The following is an 18,222-nucleotide window of genomic DNA, read 5'->3' as shown; positions in this document are numbered from 1 at the left end:
TCAATTTAAAGACCTTTTGAAATGTAGAGAAAATTAAATAATAACAGACATGCAAAAAAAAAAAAAGGATTTGAATGTGGCTAAAAGGGAGGAGTATCCAGCAGCATCCCCTCCCTCTCCTTCCATGTCTGCCCTGCAGGAAGTTTCACTTCTCTGCTGAGACTTTTGGAGACGCGGCGGGCGTTCGGATTCTCGATCAGAAGTCCGGAGATGGCTTGAACAAGAGCGGGGGGGCTTACCGGACAACTTTGCCCCATTGTATTGGAGAAATATGAAGCGATGTTCACCATGCTCACATTAAAACCGTTATTTTACACCAAGTCCGACTTGGACAGCTGCTGAGTTGCGTGTAAAACCCCTCAAAACAACAACACATCATGGCAAACGTAAAAGTTGCGATTCGAGTCCGACCTCTCAACGCGAGGTAAGTTCCCGAGTTAGCTTATCCAGCTAATACAACATCATTTAATAGTTTATTATTGTTGTGTTATTGCTTCTTTATGTCTCGAGTGCTGCTATCGGTATTTAAAACCACGCAATGTTACCTGCTTCTTGGTGTGTACAACAAGGCGTTATACTTCGTATGTTGCCCTTTTTTGTCTCTATTTTGTCCGTTTTGCTGCTTTAAATCGAAATCGAGCGTTAAACTAGCTCGTTAGCTAGCTCAGTACAACGCCGTGGTTTAAACGATGAGTGGTGCACATGTTGAATGATGACAACTGTGGCTGTCAGGGGTGCTGCCTACTAAAGCAGGCGGTGTAGAGCTGAGTAGTAGTAGAAAAATGCAGGAAATATGTCTAAATTCAGGCAGGAAGTGAATGAATTACATTTCTGACTGACCCCTGCTTAAAGCCTTGTTTCGTGGCTTTTAGCTACAATCATATAAGTCATTATATTCCATTATGTCTGACAGTGTTATGCATATTCCATACAAAAACTTTTTTCACTTTGATCACATGGAAATGTGATGCATATTTTTAAAGGCATTTGTTACCTTAACCCTCTGGTCTCTATCTGGCCATTTTTGGCCACTTCACTTTTCGGTTTTCAACCATTTTTGTTCTGTTAATGCAAATGGAATGAAACTTTCCAAAGGTGTGTATTTTATTAAAATTTTTTATTTTTCAACATCAGCTCCTTAATAATGTCAATAATATTCACTATACACCAAATTGTTCCCATTTTACTGATTGTGGCCATTTTTGGCCAATTGAAACCCATTATAACCACCTTTTTTGATTCCTTGTTACTGGCAGTACTATAGCATGCAATTTAGGTAAAATTGCTTTCATTCTAAACTCAACACATGAAAATTGTAGTTTTTCATTTTTTCTACCACATGACATCCTTGGGCCATTTTCTGCCAAGCAAGCAATTTCATGTAATATTCTTGGTTTCCACTAGGTGGGGTTGATGGGTTACCACACTCCAATGGACCAATATAATGAAACAATTTTGACATAGGTTTGGTCTTAAGGATCTGATAGTTTGTGTTTGTGCATGACATTGCAGCACAAACATGTATTTGCAAGATAGACTGGAATAAATAATGACGCATCAAACATTACATAGGCTGCAGTGAATTCCTGTGGATGCAGGATATTGAGCTTTGAGGTTCCCAGTCAAACTTAGCTTTGAAGCACATGTGAAAAGCACTTTTACTCTTGTATTTTTCATAAAAAGAGACCATACCCAAAATATTAACTCTAGAAACAAAAACAAAAACAAAAAAACCCCCAATCACAGGACATTTTGCACAGTTCAAACCTGCAGCTGCAGCGCAAACAACAACAAACACTGTTTGTAAACGTGTCCTGGAGTTTATGCAGGTGCAGACGTTGCTACTGCTGTAAGTAAACCTAACAGCTTCCAGACCATTTATTCTGGCAATATGGCAAGAAGGTGGGAGTGTCCCCCCCCCCAAGAGGGACAAAGGGACCCCCTGATGATCCTCTAATCGCCTGAGCCAAGGTGTGAAACTGGGTGTGAACTCTGGCTGATTGGGAACCACACCCAGTTCAAAGCGTATAATATCTAAATTTTAATTATATTTTGGTTTTCATGACTAGGACTGGTGCTAATTTAAAAAATCAAGTCAATGAAAGTAGAAAAATGTTTTAATATATATGAATTTTATAGTATTTTGAAAACGTAAACATGGGTGGTCATTTTTGGCCACGAACAAAATGAGAGGGATTTTTTTTGTTTTTCTGTCACTGCACAAAAAACCAAAGATACATAAAACTCATTGATACTTTTAATTATTGCTATGCATCTAACCTCCATCATGGTTAGAAAATAAATCAGTTTGCATGTATTATTTAGAAAAAAAATGGGGATTTTATGCTTTTATCCCTTTATCCCTTTATCCCTTTGTAAATCATTAAAATTATGTAATTTAACTGGTATTTAAAGGGTTAAAAGTCTGGATTTGAATTAAATTTTTTGTCTTGATGAACAGCACTGATACTAATCTAAAAAATCAAGTCAATGAAAGTAGAAAAATGTTTTAATATATATGAATTTTATAGTATTTTGAAAACGTAAACATGGGTGGTCATTTTTGGCCACGAACAAAATGAGAGGGATTTTTTTTGTTTTTCTGTCACTGCACAAAAAACCAAAGATACATAAAACTCATTGATACTTTTAATTATTGCTATGCATCTAACCTCCATCATGGTTAGAAAATAAATCAGTTTGCATGTATTATTTAGAAAAAAAATGGGGATTTTATGCTTTTATCCCTTTGTAAATCATTAAAATTATGTAATTTAACTGTGATTTAAAGGGTTAAAAGTCTGGATTTGAATTAAATTTTGGTCTTGATGAACAGCGCTGATACTAATCTAAAAAAAATCATGTCAAAAAAAGTGGAAATTTTTCTTAATATATATGAATTTTATAGCATTTTGTAAATGTAAACATGGGGTGGCCATTTTTGGAAGTTTTTATGTTTTTCTGTCACTGCACAAAAAAACAAAGATGTATAAAAGTCATTGATACTTTTAATTATTGTTATACATCTAACCTCCATCATGGTTAGAAAGTAAATCAGATGGCATGTTTTATTTGGAAAAAAATTGGGGTTTTGTGATTTTTTCCATTTATGAGTTCCTAGGATTATGTGATCTAACTGGTATTTAAAGGGTTAAAATTATGAATTTGAATGAAATTTTGATTTTCATGAACAGCACTGGTACTAATCTAAAAAATCATGTAAAAAAAAGTGGGAATTTTTCTTAATATATATGAATTTTATAGCATTTTGTAAACGTAAACAAGGGGTGGCCATTTTTGGCCACAAACAAGCTGAGAGGAAGTTTTTATGTTTTTCTGTCACTGCACAAAAAAACAAAGATGTATAAAAGTCATTGATACTTTTAATTATTGTTATACATCTAACCTCCATCATGGTTAGAAAGTAAATCAGATGGCATGTTTTATTTGGAAAAAAATTGGGGTTTTGTGATTTTTTCCATTTATGAGTTCCTAGGATTATGTGATCTAACTGGTATTTAAAGGGTTAAAATTATGAATTTGAATGAAATTTTGATTTTCATGAACAGCACTGGTACTAATCTAAAAAATCATGTAAAAAAAAGTGGGAATTTTTCTTAATATATATGAATTTTATAGCATTTTGTAAACGTAAACAAGGGGTGGCCATTTTTGGCCACAAACAAGCTGAGAGGGTAGTGATTTTTATGGAATCCAGAGGGTTAAACAAGGCAGGAAAGTTGGAATGAACACATTGGTTTGGTATAATTTTCCGCTTTATTGTTTAGGTGGGAACATTTTGTTACATTTTATAACGCTATGAAATCTGCTGAAACTACCAAAAACACGCCAGGAGGTTTAAAAAGCTGCGATTTACATCAACAGGAAATTGCTACAGTATGTTAAATGCAGTTTGTTATTTTGAGGGGGTCTGGAGAAACACTTCATACAAGTTCCATGGTGGTATATTTAATTATTTTGAACTCTGGCAGGGTTGCTTAAACTCAGAGGCCACTACAGTACCTTAACAAAGCATTATTCAGGCTATGAAAGGCTGGACAATGATTCTTTCAGTTGGTCTTCCTGGTGTTTTACATAACAAAAGAATTTCTTATATTAAATGTTCACTGTCATGCAAATCTGTCCTTCCTGATTTGGGATTCTGACACCCTCATTTTGCTCATCGCTTTGAAGGATGTATTTCCTTCCTCCATAAATTTGAATAAGGACCTTCTGTGTAACAGAGATAACATTTACACCAGCCAGGTCTGCATTCTTCATTCGACCTTGCATTTGAGCGTGTTGCTCTTCTGTTTTAGTTGACCGGCAGGATTTAGTAGGTGCCCCTGACAATGTGGGCAACATCTCACATATGCAAACAAACAATACAAAACATGTCAGCCTATCTGTGCTCATCTAAAGTTTGTATCAAAACACGTTTTTGTGCAAGGTTTACTGTTTTCCAGTCCCCAACCACCTCATGTACACGCTGGTTAGAGCCTGAGATTGAAGGTTGGTGGTTTTGGGTTGGGCCGCTGCTGGGGTTGGCAAAATGAGTCCCACGTGGTGAAGCACAGGGGGATGATTTACAACAGCCGCCTCGTGTGTCCCTAGCCCACCACAGAGATGGAGCTAGATGCCACTGCAGGCAGCATTTGCCATCATTATCACTCCTGGAGATCGAAATCCTCTCAGCTCCGTATTGCGATTGCCTTCAGTTTTGCTTGTGTTGCATCAGATTTGCTTGGTCCAGCTGCTGAAGCACATGCACACACATACACATACAGCGCACACAACGGATGACACAGTGGTCTTGATTACGCTCACAGAACCCTTGTGTGCTCTCTGGACTTTGTGGAAACGGCTCCAGCTGCATCTCAGACAAGGTTTTTGCAGAGCATGTCGGGGTCTGTTTTCATTTGAATCTTGGACTGGTCAGTGGTGCACTTGTGTAGCAATTTCATGGATCACATGCACACACACACAATTCATTGTGTTAATTGTCATGTGATGGCCTCAAGGCGAGTGGAGCCAGCGTAAATTTATCTCGACACTCTCTGAATTATATCAGCTGCAGCAAAAGAGGAATTTAAAAACCGATTTGAAACAGTGTATAGGATGATTATACAGCTTCTGAATTTAGAGTGAAAAGTTCTTAAAGCTCTGTCTGGTTTGCATTTGAGGTGTGAGATCCTGGTCAGTACTGATAGCGTCCCGTAGGGCCATTTCTCTCTAGTGGAAGCATCAACCTTCTCAGTTGTTACCCACACCTAATAATAATAATAAGCATACACTTTTTTTTTCTTTTCTTACTCACAGGGAGAGCGCAGATGGAGGAAGACTAGCTGTTCAGGTGGAGGATAAGTTTGTGAAGATCCGAAATGTGAAGGTGAGTAGCCCTGTATACAAGTGTGACAGAATGGGAGTTGCACATAGCAACAACAGGATGTTTACAGGCTTAGTTCAACTTTTTTCCCCTCCTTTAAGCTGCTTCTATTTGTTGTACAGTATGTGTTGAGCTCACACACACACACCGCATAGCGACCCTTCCTGTCGAACACATGCAGTCTGAGCCCTCGGTGCACAAATATAAACAACAGCGCAACTACGTCATACTTCAGATACCTCCCAAACATCTCCAAGAAGAAACTGTAAAAGATAAAAACACCATGCAGTAGCTTTACTGTTAAATTAGGGGGGTTTATGTGAATCTGGCATGTGGCTGGAGTTATTATTCGAGGTTTCATTGAAGTTCTTGACATTTGGAACTAATTATTTTGTGAGCTTACAGTCTTGTAAGCTGATACTTTCACCACATTACCAACCTGCTGTGTCATATAGCTGAGTAGGCATGTCTGATTGGTTGAGCTGCATTGCCTGCAGACAGTCTAATGCTGTCTCTACAGCTTCAGTATGGAAACTGTTAGACTTTATTTCTGATTTGGAATATCTGTATGAGCTAATATAGAAGTGAGAAAGCTCTATTTAAAGGGTCTAGCCTGTGGAAACAACAGCTATTATTATGATTCAAAACGATAAAGGACTTTCAGCTTGAAACCAGTTTTGAAACTCGCATTTAATCTTAAAGAAATGCTTCTCTTTATTTGCATTTTTGTTTTAAATGCATGCTTTCAGGAAGAAGGTTTGGGGTAGGACTAGAGAATCTGTTGCACATGATGTGACAGGAGACAAACCACATATGGCCTCCCTCTGCCTTGGAAAGGGATCGTGAACCCACGGCTCTTGCAGATCTCATGGGAATAATTATTTATGGAAACTGGGACAGTTTTGGAGCGTCTGAGACAGAAATAATAAAGACTGGATTTCAGTCGCAGTAAACAGCAAGTGAAACAACCTATAAAGACCTACTGAAATTAGCCTGTGTAAAACAAGAAAGAAGTAAAGAATAATGTTTTACAAGTTGTCAGGTTTCTTTAATATAAGTGGTTGGAGCTTTGTCGTTCAGGAGATTTGCCAGGGGCTGGTGTTGCTCTTAGTTCATCCCTCACACTACAAGTTCATTGTCCGTTTCCTCACAGTGCACAGGGGTTAAGTAGTCATGCTTTCAGGCAACCCAATTGCTGTGAACAAAATTGAATCCCAGGGCTTAGTGCTGCCTAATGCTGCAGTCAGTAAACGATTACTTACACAGATGATAGAGTGGGCTACACCTACAAGACTCTTTTTCCAGCCCCCTTCTTGGTGCTTTTTTCTTTTTTTAACCGGCTGTAGTTGTGCTGTTATTACAACAGAATCTGATCTGAACAAATGTAAACACAACATGTAATGTCAGCAACTTTCTCAATCTAGTCATCATTTTAACCCAACAAGGACTACGTTCACCTAGAACAGCAGAAAGAAAAAATAACCTTCCTCAAAGCCACTATGTGTTCAGATATAATCTTTTATAATAATAGTAACATGCTATCTTATATACAGTACTGTGCAAAAATTCTGATAACCCCTGACTCACATTTTGCTAGAAAAAAACATTAAATAGATGCAGTGATTTATTAAAACATGTACTCATGTAAATGAAGATACAGTATATAATTGTACTGTATCTTCAATTATACAGTATATAAGTAATTGCACAAACAGGGTTTGTGCAATTCTAACAAACTTGAAAGTCAATATTTAGACTGATCACGTTTATTCATCAACAAACCCAGAACACTCTCGGGAAAGCTTTCTTGTCATTACTTTAGTAATGACAAGAAAGAAAGTAGTCTTTGTGACATTTAAAGCACTGGTTAGAACATGGTCGGACATATGTACTGGAGTGAAAATGATTGAAAATGCAGCCAGTGTCCACAGAAAAGTCCTTCAGATAGCTGGCTGTACCAAGGCCCAGTATAAGAAAATATAATGAGCTTAGTAGGTCTACTTTAAGTTCAATGACATAAATATAATTATCACCTTTTCAACCACCGGCAAAATATTAGATTGGGAAATTAAGTGCAAGAACAATAATAAAACATAAATGTTATCATGAGCAGATGTAGCAGAGACTCATTGGATCCCCAGTAAATTGTAATGATTTTTTTATTTTACATTGCAGGCAGTGACTTAGAAGCATTGTTCAGGTGCTGGTTCAGTGCAGTTGTTACGCACGAGTGAATGCAAATGCTGCTGTGCTGTCTTTCCTCAGTTCAGGATTCACTTGCAGTAAGCAGACAGTTGTGCAGTGTTAATGCACTGTGGCAAAAGAAAGAACTGGAGTAGGAGTAAGCCTGTTGCTAATGAATGGAAAAAGCTTGCTTGCAATTCCACACTGTTGTTTAGAGCCTCATAAACAATGTCCATAGTACTCACTTCATGACTGGGATGTTTTGTTTCATTTTCTTGTTTTTTCATGTTATTAAAAGCATGCACGCTGTAAAGTCTGTCACTATGCTTATTTGTATAAGGTAGAATTTAGTACTTACTGATCATGCTGCTTTACTGTGGTAAGCATTGTTACTTATGTATGTTAAATGTAGACTAATTATACTTCTTACACTTTTATCTCCTTCCTAAAGTTGGATGGACGGACAGAAGGAGCTGTAGATTCCAGGGAGAAGCTTCTGGAATTTTGTTTTGACTACTGCTACTGGTCGGTGGATCGTGCAGACCCTCACTATGCATCGCAGGAGGAGGTAATGACCTAACTCCCCAACTTACTGTGATTATGTTACTCACCGCAAATAACATGGTATCCTAAGTGATTATTTTTACAAAGGTGGTTGCTCACTGACTTATTGGTGGTAGTTATTTATGTTGTAAGCATCTACACAGTATATTAAAACACCAGAGTCTATGTCTATCATTTAGCCTCAAACATAACCTTTCTGTAATGTTAAGCCTGCAGTTCAGACCTTTAAATCCACAATCAAAATTTAACCAAACAGAATTCTTGAATATATTATTTTTGAATCCAGTCTAATAGATAAAAATATCTATGTATTTTTGGTGAAAAGGATCTGGTTTGATGTGTAGTTGTTTGCACTGCAGCATTGCCCAAAGCTGTTTCTTGTTTTCGTGCCATATTAGATGCACTATTGTGGGTGGACACTGTGTGTGCGCTGATCCAAGTTTTGGCCACAAGTTGACTCTGGGCAAACCAAATCTCCAAAAGAAGAACCCAGAGGAAGCACGGTCCTTGTAGACAAACCACAACAAGAAGGGTGTGTGTTGTTTTCTATGTTTTTACACAGAGGGCCACTCGGGGGACGTGATATCAGCTCCATCTGTTACCCTGCAGTCTCTTTGCCTCAGAAATGGCATGGCTAGGGTCGGCTTGCTTTTCATGTCCTGACTGTGACTGGGTGATTAGATATCTTCGCACTGCTTTGATTGGAGAATGTTACTGGAACCTGAGATGGGCTTGAGATTAAAACGAGGTAGTGCCCATTTTTCAAGGAAATTTCCTCATATGGATTTTTCTTATTACACATAGGTTTGTCTCATTATGAATTTCTTTTTCCGTCACGTTTTGCTTATCGCAAAAGCTTAACAAAAAAACCTTTGGTTTTAGAGCCAGTCCACTTATTCTGTCCTTTGTTAATGGGGTTTCCTTCTCTGCCACGCCCTCTGTGCTGCACTCCACTCTTGTCAGTACTGCTTTTGTATGTGTTTGAGAAAGACTGGGCTGTGCCGATGGCCCACACACTGCACAGAACTATAGACAACACAACACTTCTTCCTGTCTCTGGTTCTGGCTTTATCCGCTTCTGTCCTCAGCAGAATTGTGTCCAGTCACAGTGGCCTGAAGACATTCCTCGGATGGCCTGGTGTGGGAGAAAGGGCACCAGTGATGGACTGACCTCTTTAAATCTGACCTCCTTTCCAGAACTAGAATCCAAAGCATTGTCTCCTCAATAGATTATGTATATCGTCATGTCAGCTGCTTACTGATCAGACATTATAGTTGAAAATGTTTAAACTGAGGATTTCTCTGATGGATTTGATGACACAAGGCCTGATGTAAAAAGGAGAAAAGACTGATTGCATGCTGCAGGGCAAGAATCATGATTAATGGCGCATTGCCAGGTAGACTTTCATGTTCAAAAGCCAGTCGTAACTATGTTACCAAACAAACTGGCAACCGAACTTTGCAACAATGCCCTGTTGTGCTACCTCATTTAACTGCCATTACATTTTGGTCATTGCTCCAACGTCACCCCTATGGATTTTGTTGTTTTTGTTTCCTAGCTTAATGAGGTGATGCTATTTTTTGCCAGTGCTGGATTTCTCATAGTTTCTACTCAAGCAAATTATATTTTTGCATACTTTACTTTTTTTTTCATAGCAGGAAAACAGACTTTGCCTTGCATGCAGTGTAGTTCCCAGGAGACTGAGACAATCTGAAACAGTGGGGGAATGAGACATGGAGAAACTGGATCTTAACTCCTGCTTTTCCAGTCCAGCAGGACTATCTCACCACTCCCACCTCCCCTCTCCTCTCCCCATGGATACATGCCTCCCCCTCCTGCTCTGTGCTGTCCACTATACATGTCCATGCGTCACTGATAGTTTACACTAGATGCTTGTGGTGTCTTTCAGCTTCATACACAGTTATAGTGAAGAGTGAAGACAGAAATGTAGTGTCTTATATCTGATTATATCTGATTCTTTTCAATGAGGACTGTTCACAAAAAGTTGACCCTTTAGGTTGGGAGGTTTGGTGTTTAATATTTATGTTTATAGGAGAAGGCTGAGTAGGGAGGAATGAGAATGGCTTTGCCAGGTGATGAAGGGTAAGATTTTGGAAGAGATTTATAATGCGTAATGAAAGCCAGCTGTTTGGCTAATGTAGCAAAACAAGTGGGACTATTTGTCTAAATGGTGCCTTTGTTTTTGGCTTAGATATTAGGCAAACAAATATTATTTTCCCCTTATTTATTACCACAAACCCCTCAGCTTGTTTATTGCTTCTGTCTGTAAGAAACATGGAAGGGAAAAATTAAAGAGAAGCAGCGGATTTGAGTTTGGATAGAGACAAATGGCAAGAGAAAGTGATTAGAGACAAAGAGGGAATGCTGCTGAGGAGGAGGGGATATGGGCCGGGGGTCCGCTGTGCCTCTGCAGCCCCCAGCTCTCCCCTGCCAAACTCACAGCTGCCTCACTAAGTAATTTTTCACAGTCAAATTTCAGTGTGACAACGTCACTGCTGGGGATTCAGCTCGGAGCACAAGGTTTTCTGTCGATTGCCAAATGGACTCAGATTGCAGGGGCTTTCCCCTCCCTGTCCTCTGTATCTCTGTGAATTTTGTCAGTGTGCTGTGCGATTTAAATATGGCAGCAGTGTTTCTAGGTCTGTGTGTCAGTGGTGCTGCAGAGTGAGGGGAAGAATGGCTTCTCTGTGCATTGGAATAATCCTTCACACGCATGTGAGCAGTCGGCCGAAGCAACAGCCAACAGCCCTCTTCAGGCTGGTTTGAATTAACTACAAACATGGCACCACATGATGTCAGCATAGAAATCCGAGATCTATGCCATATGGGTGCAGTGTGAGCACCTGTGTTTTATGGATACTCTGCCCTCACTTTTTCTATCAGCGAGGGAAGCAGATGAAAGGAATAATTTACGACAGCGAGTTAAAGTGTGTACATAGAAGCGTACCACAAAGGATGCGGTGAAGTCATTTGAAGACAACTGTAAACTTCAAATGGAGCCTGCTCTCTGTAACATGTTCACTGTGCACACTTTAGTTGCTGTAGAAAGAACCTTGTGTGTGTGTGTTATTTAAAATGGGACACTTGTTACTGTTTTATTTATAGTAGACATACAACATTGATATGTTAGTGTATTATGAAGTGTGGTGTGAATGTGTGGACCTCTGGAAGAGCAGCTGCTACTCTATAAAAGCTAATGGGGAGCTAACAATATTTCAAGCCTAAGTCTGGTCCCTAGTAAATGAGACTATATACTGCGCCACTCTAACCTACCCATGGGGGATATCACACAAGGCTCCCACCAGTCTGAAGCCTGCAGAAATAATTCCCAGCTTCCCATAAAGATTGTAATATGCAGGTCCACTGTACAGTGTTCTGCTTTGGCCTATTTAACAGCGATATGAGGGGGAGGAGCAGCAAGTCCCCAAACTCTTTCCAGATATGGTTTTATTTATTTGTGTTAAGCCTTGCCTTTGCCACAGTAGTTGCATCAGAAGTCAAGGCAAAATGAAGTGAAATACACTGTTGGAGTGCCCCCTGCCTTCATTTTTCTTCACTTCCCCTTTCCTCTGCTCTGCTTTTCTTTCCCTGGTGCCCTTCATCATGTGTAGGGATGCCTGAGTAATGAAGAGCAGCCTATCTGTTTGGCCTGCACATCTCTGTCTTCCCCTCCTCCCTCTCATACAACCTCTCTGCTCTTCCATGCTAATTTGACCTACAAATTCTGTCCAAGTGTGACAAACGAGAGCGTTGTTGAACTCTGGCCAAACAGCTTCCTCTGTGTCTCTTCTTGCTGCTTGTGATTCAGCCTCTGCTGCCCGTGTCCTCGCGCTCCCTTTTTCCTCTCTGTGATGTTCCCTTTCCCTTTTCTCTCTCTTTCTAATCTAACTCTATAAACCCAGATTCCTTGCAGGAAGGACAAAGATCTCCTGTGACATCTTTTTTTTTTTTTTGTCCCATGTCTAAACAAAGGCATTTAGTTTTGCTCAGGGCCCAGCTGTTGTGTTTGTGTAACCCACTTGGAAAGTGTAGGACGGGAACTGAGTGACCCTTATCTCTGCTGCAGCTGTCCACCTCTGGACAGAAAACTGGGAGTAAAACCATTTTCACATGCAGACTCTCAGCTATGCATTGCTGTTGGTGACGCCCCTTTTGCCCGATCCTTTTGGTTGCGTCACACTCGGCTAAAGCAACGAGAAGCCAAAGTTTTAAATGTGGTTAAATGCTTCGCTCTGCTGGCCGTTTGCCATCACCCTTGACGACATTTACACATATTTACACACAGACACGCTACACATAAATACTTCTCTGGGGTTTAGCGCAAAGCAGGCCACATAAAACCAGACCAGCAGTTGGCACTTCCACAGTGAGCGATTACAGGACTTAACTCATTACAGAGGCATTACTCCATGACTTTTTTTTTCCACCGTATTGCTGTATTTCTGTGCGGAAATTGCTTTTTCGTCAACCTTTCTCACGCACTTCATTTCCTTCCACCACTTTTCCCTTGTAGTTTGTTACCAAGCCACAAACTAAGCTCTGTGTTTGGGAAAAATTAGTTTTGCTCCGTGTTTTAAAACAAACTTGAACACAGTATTTGCCAGATCTCTGGCATAAAAAACAGCCAGATTCTTGTTTTACAGATCTGCTCCAGCTTACTTTGACGCGCATGAGGTAACTCAGGATTTTAGGTCTGTTGCTTATATAAACTTTTAGTAGATATATACTAGACAGGACTCACCACTTGTTTAAAATATCACGTGGCACCATTTTAATGTAACATTTCTTTGCTTAAGTTTCATCATAATTTGAAGCAGCAAATGCATTTTATTAAGAGATGACGGTGTGCACAGTCTATTCTTGCGTAACCAAATGTTTCACTTAGTGCATCCCTGCGTAGCTGGATGATAAAAATAATATTCTGTGATCTGCATTTTAAGTAATCTTTCCTCTGGAGGCTCTGAAGGCAGTTTTTCTCCATATTCTTCTTGATAATGTTTTTTTTCACACTGAAGAGAGGGATTTAGCTTCTGCTAGATCTGGAGCCCTTCTGTTTTGTTTTCTTCTTTCCTGCTTACTGTGTTTTGACAGTGACTCCGACCGGTGTTTCCTTCATTTAGAATGAAATCTATATTTTGCTTTTTCATTGTTAGATTGTTTTTCCTCAGAGGGCAATGCTTTTGTTCTTGTTTTGGTTGCTGTTTCGCAGCCACTTAACTGGTCAGATGCAGACATGGGCGCGTGCACATGCAGTGACCTTCCTGTTCATTGTGGTGTTTAGTTTCTGTCTGTTTTGAGGAGTTGATCAAGCCTGCACATTTGCTGTCGCCTTGGCCTGGAAGTTTCAGTCTCCAGGCTATTTCATTATTCCAGAAATGCCATCTGCCTCATATGTCACCTGCTTTGTTAAGCCAGAAATGCATCCTAATGCTGCAGGGTGTTGCAAACTGGGAAAGTAGGTTGTGACAGAAAGCCATTGTGTTCACTGAAGCAGGTTGAGGACAGTGACACAAATTACAGTTTACTGATTTTAATTTGGTGTGACAATGGCGACAAACAACGGGGTCGCTTTAATATTTCCTGACACTGGCTGTTGATACAAAACTCACACACAATGTTATTGTGTCAAGAAGCTGAATTAAAGTCGGGCTTCTTCTTGTGGTTTTTTTCTCAGAGGTCATTTAAAATATATAGTCAACTTTGAATAAAAACAGTATAAATTTCTTGGTAGAAACAGAAAACAATTGTAATGGTTTACTAGACAGTACAGAGACAGTCAGGTTCAAAGGAGCGAAAAGTTAAAGGAAAGTTCCTGCTCTTTGTGCTAAGCCTGGAGGGACACTAGGCCTTGTTGTAGCCCCCATAGAATGAATTTAAGAGGGTCAACTTTAACAAGGACTGTATTGATTCTCTGTGTTTGAGAGGGGAGACGTTGTCTGTGTCTGTTTTTCAATAGCACTATGAAGACAAGACAGAGGCGGCAGTGCTTTTTGTCTTCATGTTTAAGCCTTCATTCAGCCAAGAGGCAGGAGGTAACACTTGGTGGTCTGCACCCAAGTGGGCTGCACACTTTGGCATTTGTAGGAATGAGAACCGTTATTGAGCTACAGTTACACAGTTAAGGTGCTTTCACTTTCAAATGATCTCTTTGTATCAAATATTACACTTTACTTTGGCTTTTTTCTATTCTATTCTCTTTCTCTGTATACAGTATATCATACTGTATATTAAAAGTCAGGCACAAATGATATTCTTACTATCAAGACCCCAAAAGGTTTTAAGAACAGATGTTATCTTAAAGATCTTCTGCACTAAAGATGGTTAAAATCAATTCCTAATTTGGAGGGGAAATGATGATTTAGGTATTTCTACCTGTGTGTCTGTAGAGTGATTTATGAGGCCATTCAGAAAAACCAGCCGTCATGGCAACACTTTTACAAGCTGGATGTGGCTCTTTCTGTACATTTCTTTAAACTGCATACATTTTCATGGTTTTTATTTCAGAAGTGCCATGTGGTGCTAGTTAATATTTGAAGCAGGTGTTTACTATTTATATGAAAGTTTGACAGTTTGCTTTCTTGCTGGTTTTTTGCTACAATAACACGATATGCTGTTGGTCTCTGTGTGAGCTTCACTCCATCATGTCAGTGCTAAATATTTTACTTGTGTGGTAATATTCAACAGCCTTGGGTTTTCTCAGACAGCCTCACACAGTCCTAAGAAGAACTAGATGACCACTGAATACATTAAGAGTACTTTCACAAGGCTTGAGTCTTTCACAAGAGTTTTCAGCCACATCCAACTTAAATCTGGCCTTGCAAAATTGTGGGAATAGAGTATACACAGGCTTAACTCCAGGTTCTCACATCTCGTCAAAGCAGTTGGTAGTGTGATACACATGTGTGCACACACACAGGAGGCATGTTAAAAGTATTCCTTGATCTTTGGAGGTTGTGGTAGCTTTGAGAGGGATCCTCCTCTCTTCTCTGTGTACCCACCACCAGTCTCCATGGTCCAAACTTGAGCCTGGGGGCCTGGGAAAGAAAACCCCTCTCTGATCCCCGGGTGTGTTATGGTTTTTGGGGGAGAATGTGCATCTCAGGTCTGGTCTAGCTCAGGTTCCCAATGCCTCCAAAGGTATGTGTTGCTTTTGGACATAGCTTTTGGGTTGCAGCTGAGGCCACATGTCCTCAGAAACGGGTTTATTGATCGGTTCTATACAATAGACAACAATCAGGTGGTTTATAATTTGCCCAGTCGTTGTTCATCTAACCCGCATGCACATAGTGGTCTGTATAGCACATTTTATAAGTGATAAACAACCACTTTGCTTCATAGAGCCTGTTCCCATAATAGAAGATGTTTGGCTTTGCTAAGAATCACAATAAATATTTGCTGATTCTACACCTCTGTGATGCCAGGCGAAGCTTTTGAGCTTAATTGGTACTAAAGGGTCGAACACAGTCCAATAAAATATCTCCCAAATTCAGTATTCTGACCCCACCATTCACATGTTACAGGAGAAAATGAGATTTGCCAGCAAAGGGAGTGTTTTTCCAGTCTTCTCTTGTCCATGTTTGGTGAATCTGTGTGAACTGTAGCCTCAGTATCCTCTTCCTAGCTAACAGGAGTGTCACCTGCTGTGGTCTTCTGCTGCTGTAGCCCATCTACTTGAAGGCTCCACATGTTGTGCATTCAGAGATGGTCTTACACATATCTTGACTGTAATGAGTGGTTACAGCATTTGAGTTAGTGTCGCCTTCCTAGCTTGAAGACGTCTGGTCATTCTCCTGTGACCTCTGGCCTCAAATACTCGTTGTTTTTGCTTAGTTTGAACTGGAGCGGGTCCTCTTGACCAATGCCTAAATGCATTGGTTTTCTGCACTGATTGGCTGCTTAGAGAGCCTGTGTTCAGGAGCAGTTGAATTCGTGTACTGCAACAGGCTTTTTCACTTTGTATATGTTTATTGAGTTTAAACAACAACTGAGAAGAGCCCAGCTGCTGAGATAATGTCTTAATTGTTTTTGCACAATAGCCATATGCCCATTGGAAAACAGATTTCTTGTCTATAAATTATGACTGTGTTAGATTAGTATCTTAATAACTGTTGAAAGTGGTCAAGATTAAAATCCTGATTGTTTGCTGTGCTGATTGTAAAGTTCTTTGAGGCCTAATCATGATTTATGATTCTATATAAATAGAAATGACTTCACCTCAGTTTATAAGACTTTATTCAACCCTTATTTGGTATTTACTGCCTATTACTCTATGATTTTAAGACAGAGGCTCAACATCCTGGATTACTGTTATATAGTATATCTGTTTAGATTTTCAACTGTTTTGACATAAATGCAAGTAATAAAAAGCTAATTTGTAAAAATGCAAGTTGGGATTGATAACAAATTCTCCTACACCCTACAGTATCTCTATTGCAAACACAAAATGATATGACTGCATTTCATTTGCCAGTATAGGTTTCAGGAAAAGTCTTTGTTCTCCTATAAAAATAAGTAGTTGAGATTTGGCCTTGTGCTGGTCATCTGCATGCTCTGGAGCTCAGATGCAGACACAGTAAGAAGGAAAACAAGAGGCCTCAGTTGATTGTTTTAGCGGGGCTTTCCGGGATCCCCTGTCCGAGGACTTTGCTGTTAGTCAAAGTTTATTTTCCTGACCCAGCCATTTTTCAGTCTTTTTGCCCTCACATTTGTTTCTCTTACATCTGCGCTCTGCAAAATTGTTTACCTTGAGTATTAGCTGACCTCCATGCTCCCTGCACAAATACATCAGCAGGAAGGAACATTACCTCCCCACCACTGGCCTCATGCCACAGCATTGTGATCAAGAAACCTTAGTGTAAATCTATACTCGTGTAAAACACAACTGCAGTGCAGATCAAGGGCTTTCAGTTACATTGTAAACAACCCAGCAGCCCTTACTTGTTTTATTAAAATAATCTTCGAAGGGATGGAAGGGAGGAATCCAGGTGTGCTGCATACTCTTTGTGCATTTCTGGTTAAGGGAGTGTGTGTGTGTGTGTGTGTGTGTGTGTGTGTTAATTTCTTCAGGTGTTCCAGGACCTGGGTGTGTCGGTACTGTCCGGAGCTTCTGAGGGCTACAATGTGTGCCTGTTTGCTTATGGTCAAACAGGATCTGGAAAGACTTACACCATGATGGGGATGCCGGTGAGGAGAGTCACACAATATTAGATGCACTTTTTTCATGCCTTAGTTAATATTATAAAGGACATTGGAGGGTCCAGCTCATGCTACACAGGCAGAAAATGCTTTGTTTTTTAAATCTTTCGGTTGTGGCCCACACGTTAATGTTGGTCACTATCTTTTTTTCAATTTTCTTTAGGACTCCATGGGCTTGACTCCTCGCATTTGTCAGGTAAGGTGGTTGATTAATACTCAACTCAGGTGGCGACACGAATGAAGTGAGCATGCTGAGCATTCATCTTCCTGCGTATCTAGTATTGTAGGTTGAAGTAACCTGCTGATCTTCTTTCCTCCCAGGGTCTCTTTCAGTCTGAAGACACTTTTTCAGATGGGCAGAACTCAAGCAGAGTGGAGATCAGGTACTTCTTTATTGCATAGATCTGTGTCTTCTGATTTTAATCAATTTAATTGGGCCTTTTGCTGAAGTTTAATTCAAATTAGACAAGAGTTTATGGTGCGGTTATGCTGAAAAACTGTAGCCAGCAAAATTAAAACAGGATTCATTTCTGTTTTAATTTCTCTGGGAAAATTTGTTCATTTTAAGCACTTCCTGCCCTTCACTCATAAATGTTAAATGGACTCGCACATCAGTGGAGATGGAGCGCCAGGCTGGAAAGACTTTGGCTTCAGTGTCTTCTCCAAGGACACTTTGGTTTGCGGAGGGGCCAAGGATCAAAGTACTAACTCTGCCATTAGCGGACACCTGAGTACACGCCACTTGAGCCAAAGCTGCCAATTGTATGGTTATTACAAGGAAAAATACAGGGTTTTTACCATTTAAAGATTACAATCTCTCTAGCATACACACTGTTTCCCAGTTATTTGATTTGCTAAGCAGTTTAAAACA

At 39.8% G+C, this 18,222-nt stretch overlaps 1 protein-coding gene across 1 annotated transcript in view; it reads left to right on the top strand.

Annotated features, from left to right (window-relative positions):
- The first annotated feature begins 67 nt into the window (after nucleotides 1-67).
- Nucleotides 68-18,222, top strand: part of stard9 (StAR-related lipid transfer (START) domain containing 9) — a 40,413-nt gene continuing 22,258 nt past the window's right edge. The window contains exons 1-6 of the mRNA XM_085143955.1: nucleotides 68-424; nucleotides 5,320-5,389; nucleotides 8,022-8,138; nucleotides 17,223-17,339; nucleotides 17,515-17,547; nucleotides 17,673-17,734. Coding sequence (XP_085000081.1) covers nucleotides 378-424; nucleotides 5,320-5,389; nucleotides 8,022-8,138; nucleotides 17,223-17,339; nucleotides 17,515-17,547; nucleotides 17,673-17,734 — 446 coding nt within the window. The 5' untranslated portion in view covers nucleotides 68-377. The remainder of the gene's footprint in view (nucleotides 425-5,319; nucleotides 5,390-8,021; nucleotides 8,139-17,222; nucleotides 17,340-17,514; nucleotides 17,548-17,672; nucleotides 17,735-18,222) is intronic.

This window comes from Neolamprologus multifasciatus, chromosome 19 (assembly GCF_963576455.1).
Source record: "Neolamprologus multifasciatus chromosome 19, fNeoMul1.2, whole genome shotgun sequence".
In the NCBI taxonomy this organism is placed as follows: Eukaryota; Metazoa; Chordata; class Actinopteri; order Cichliformes; family Cichlidae; genus Neolamprologus; species Neolamprologus multifasciatus.
Note: the sequence above shows the minus strand (reverse complement) of the source record. Positions and strands in the feature narration are given on the sequence as shown.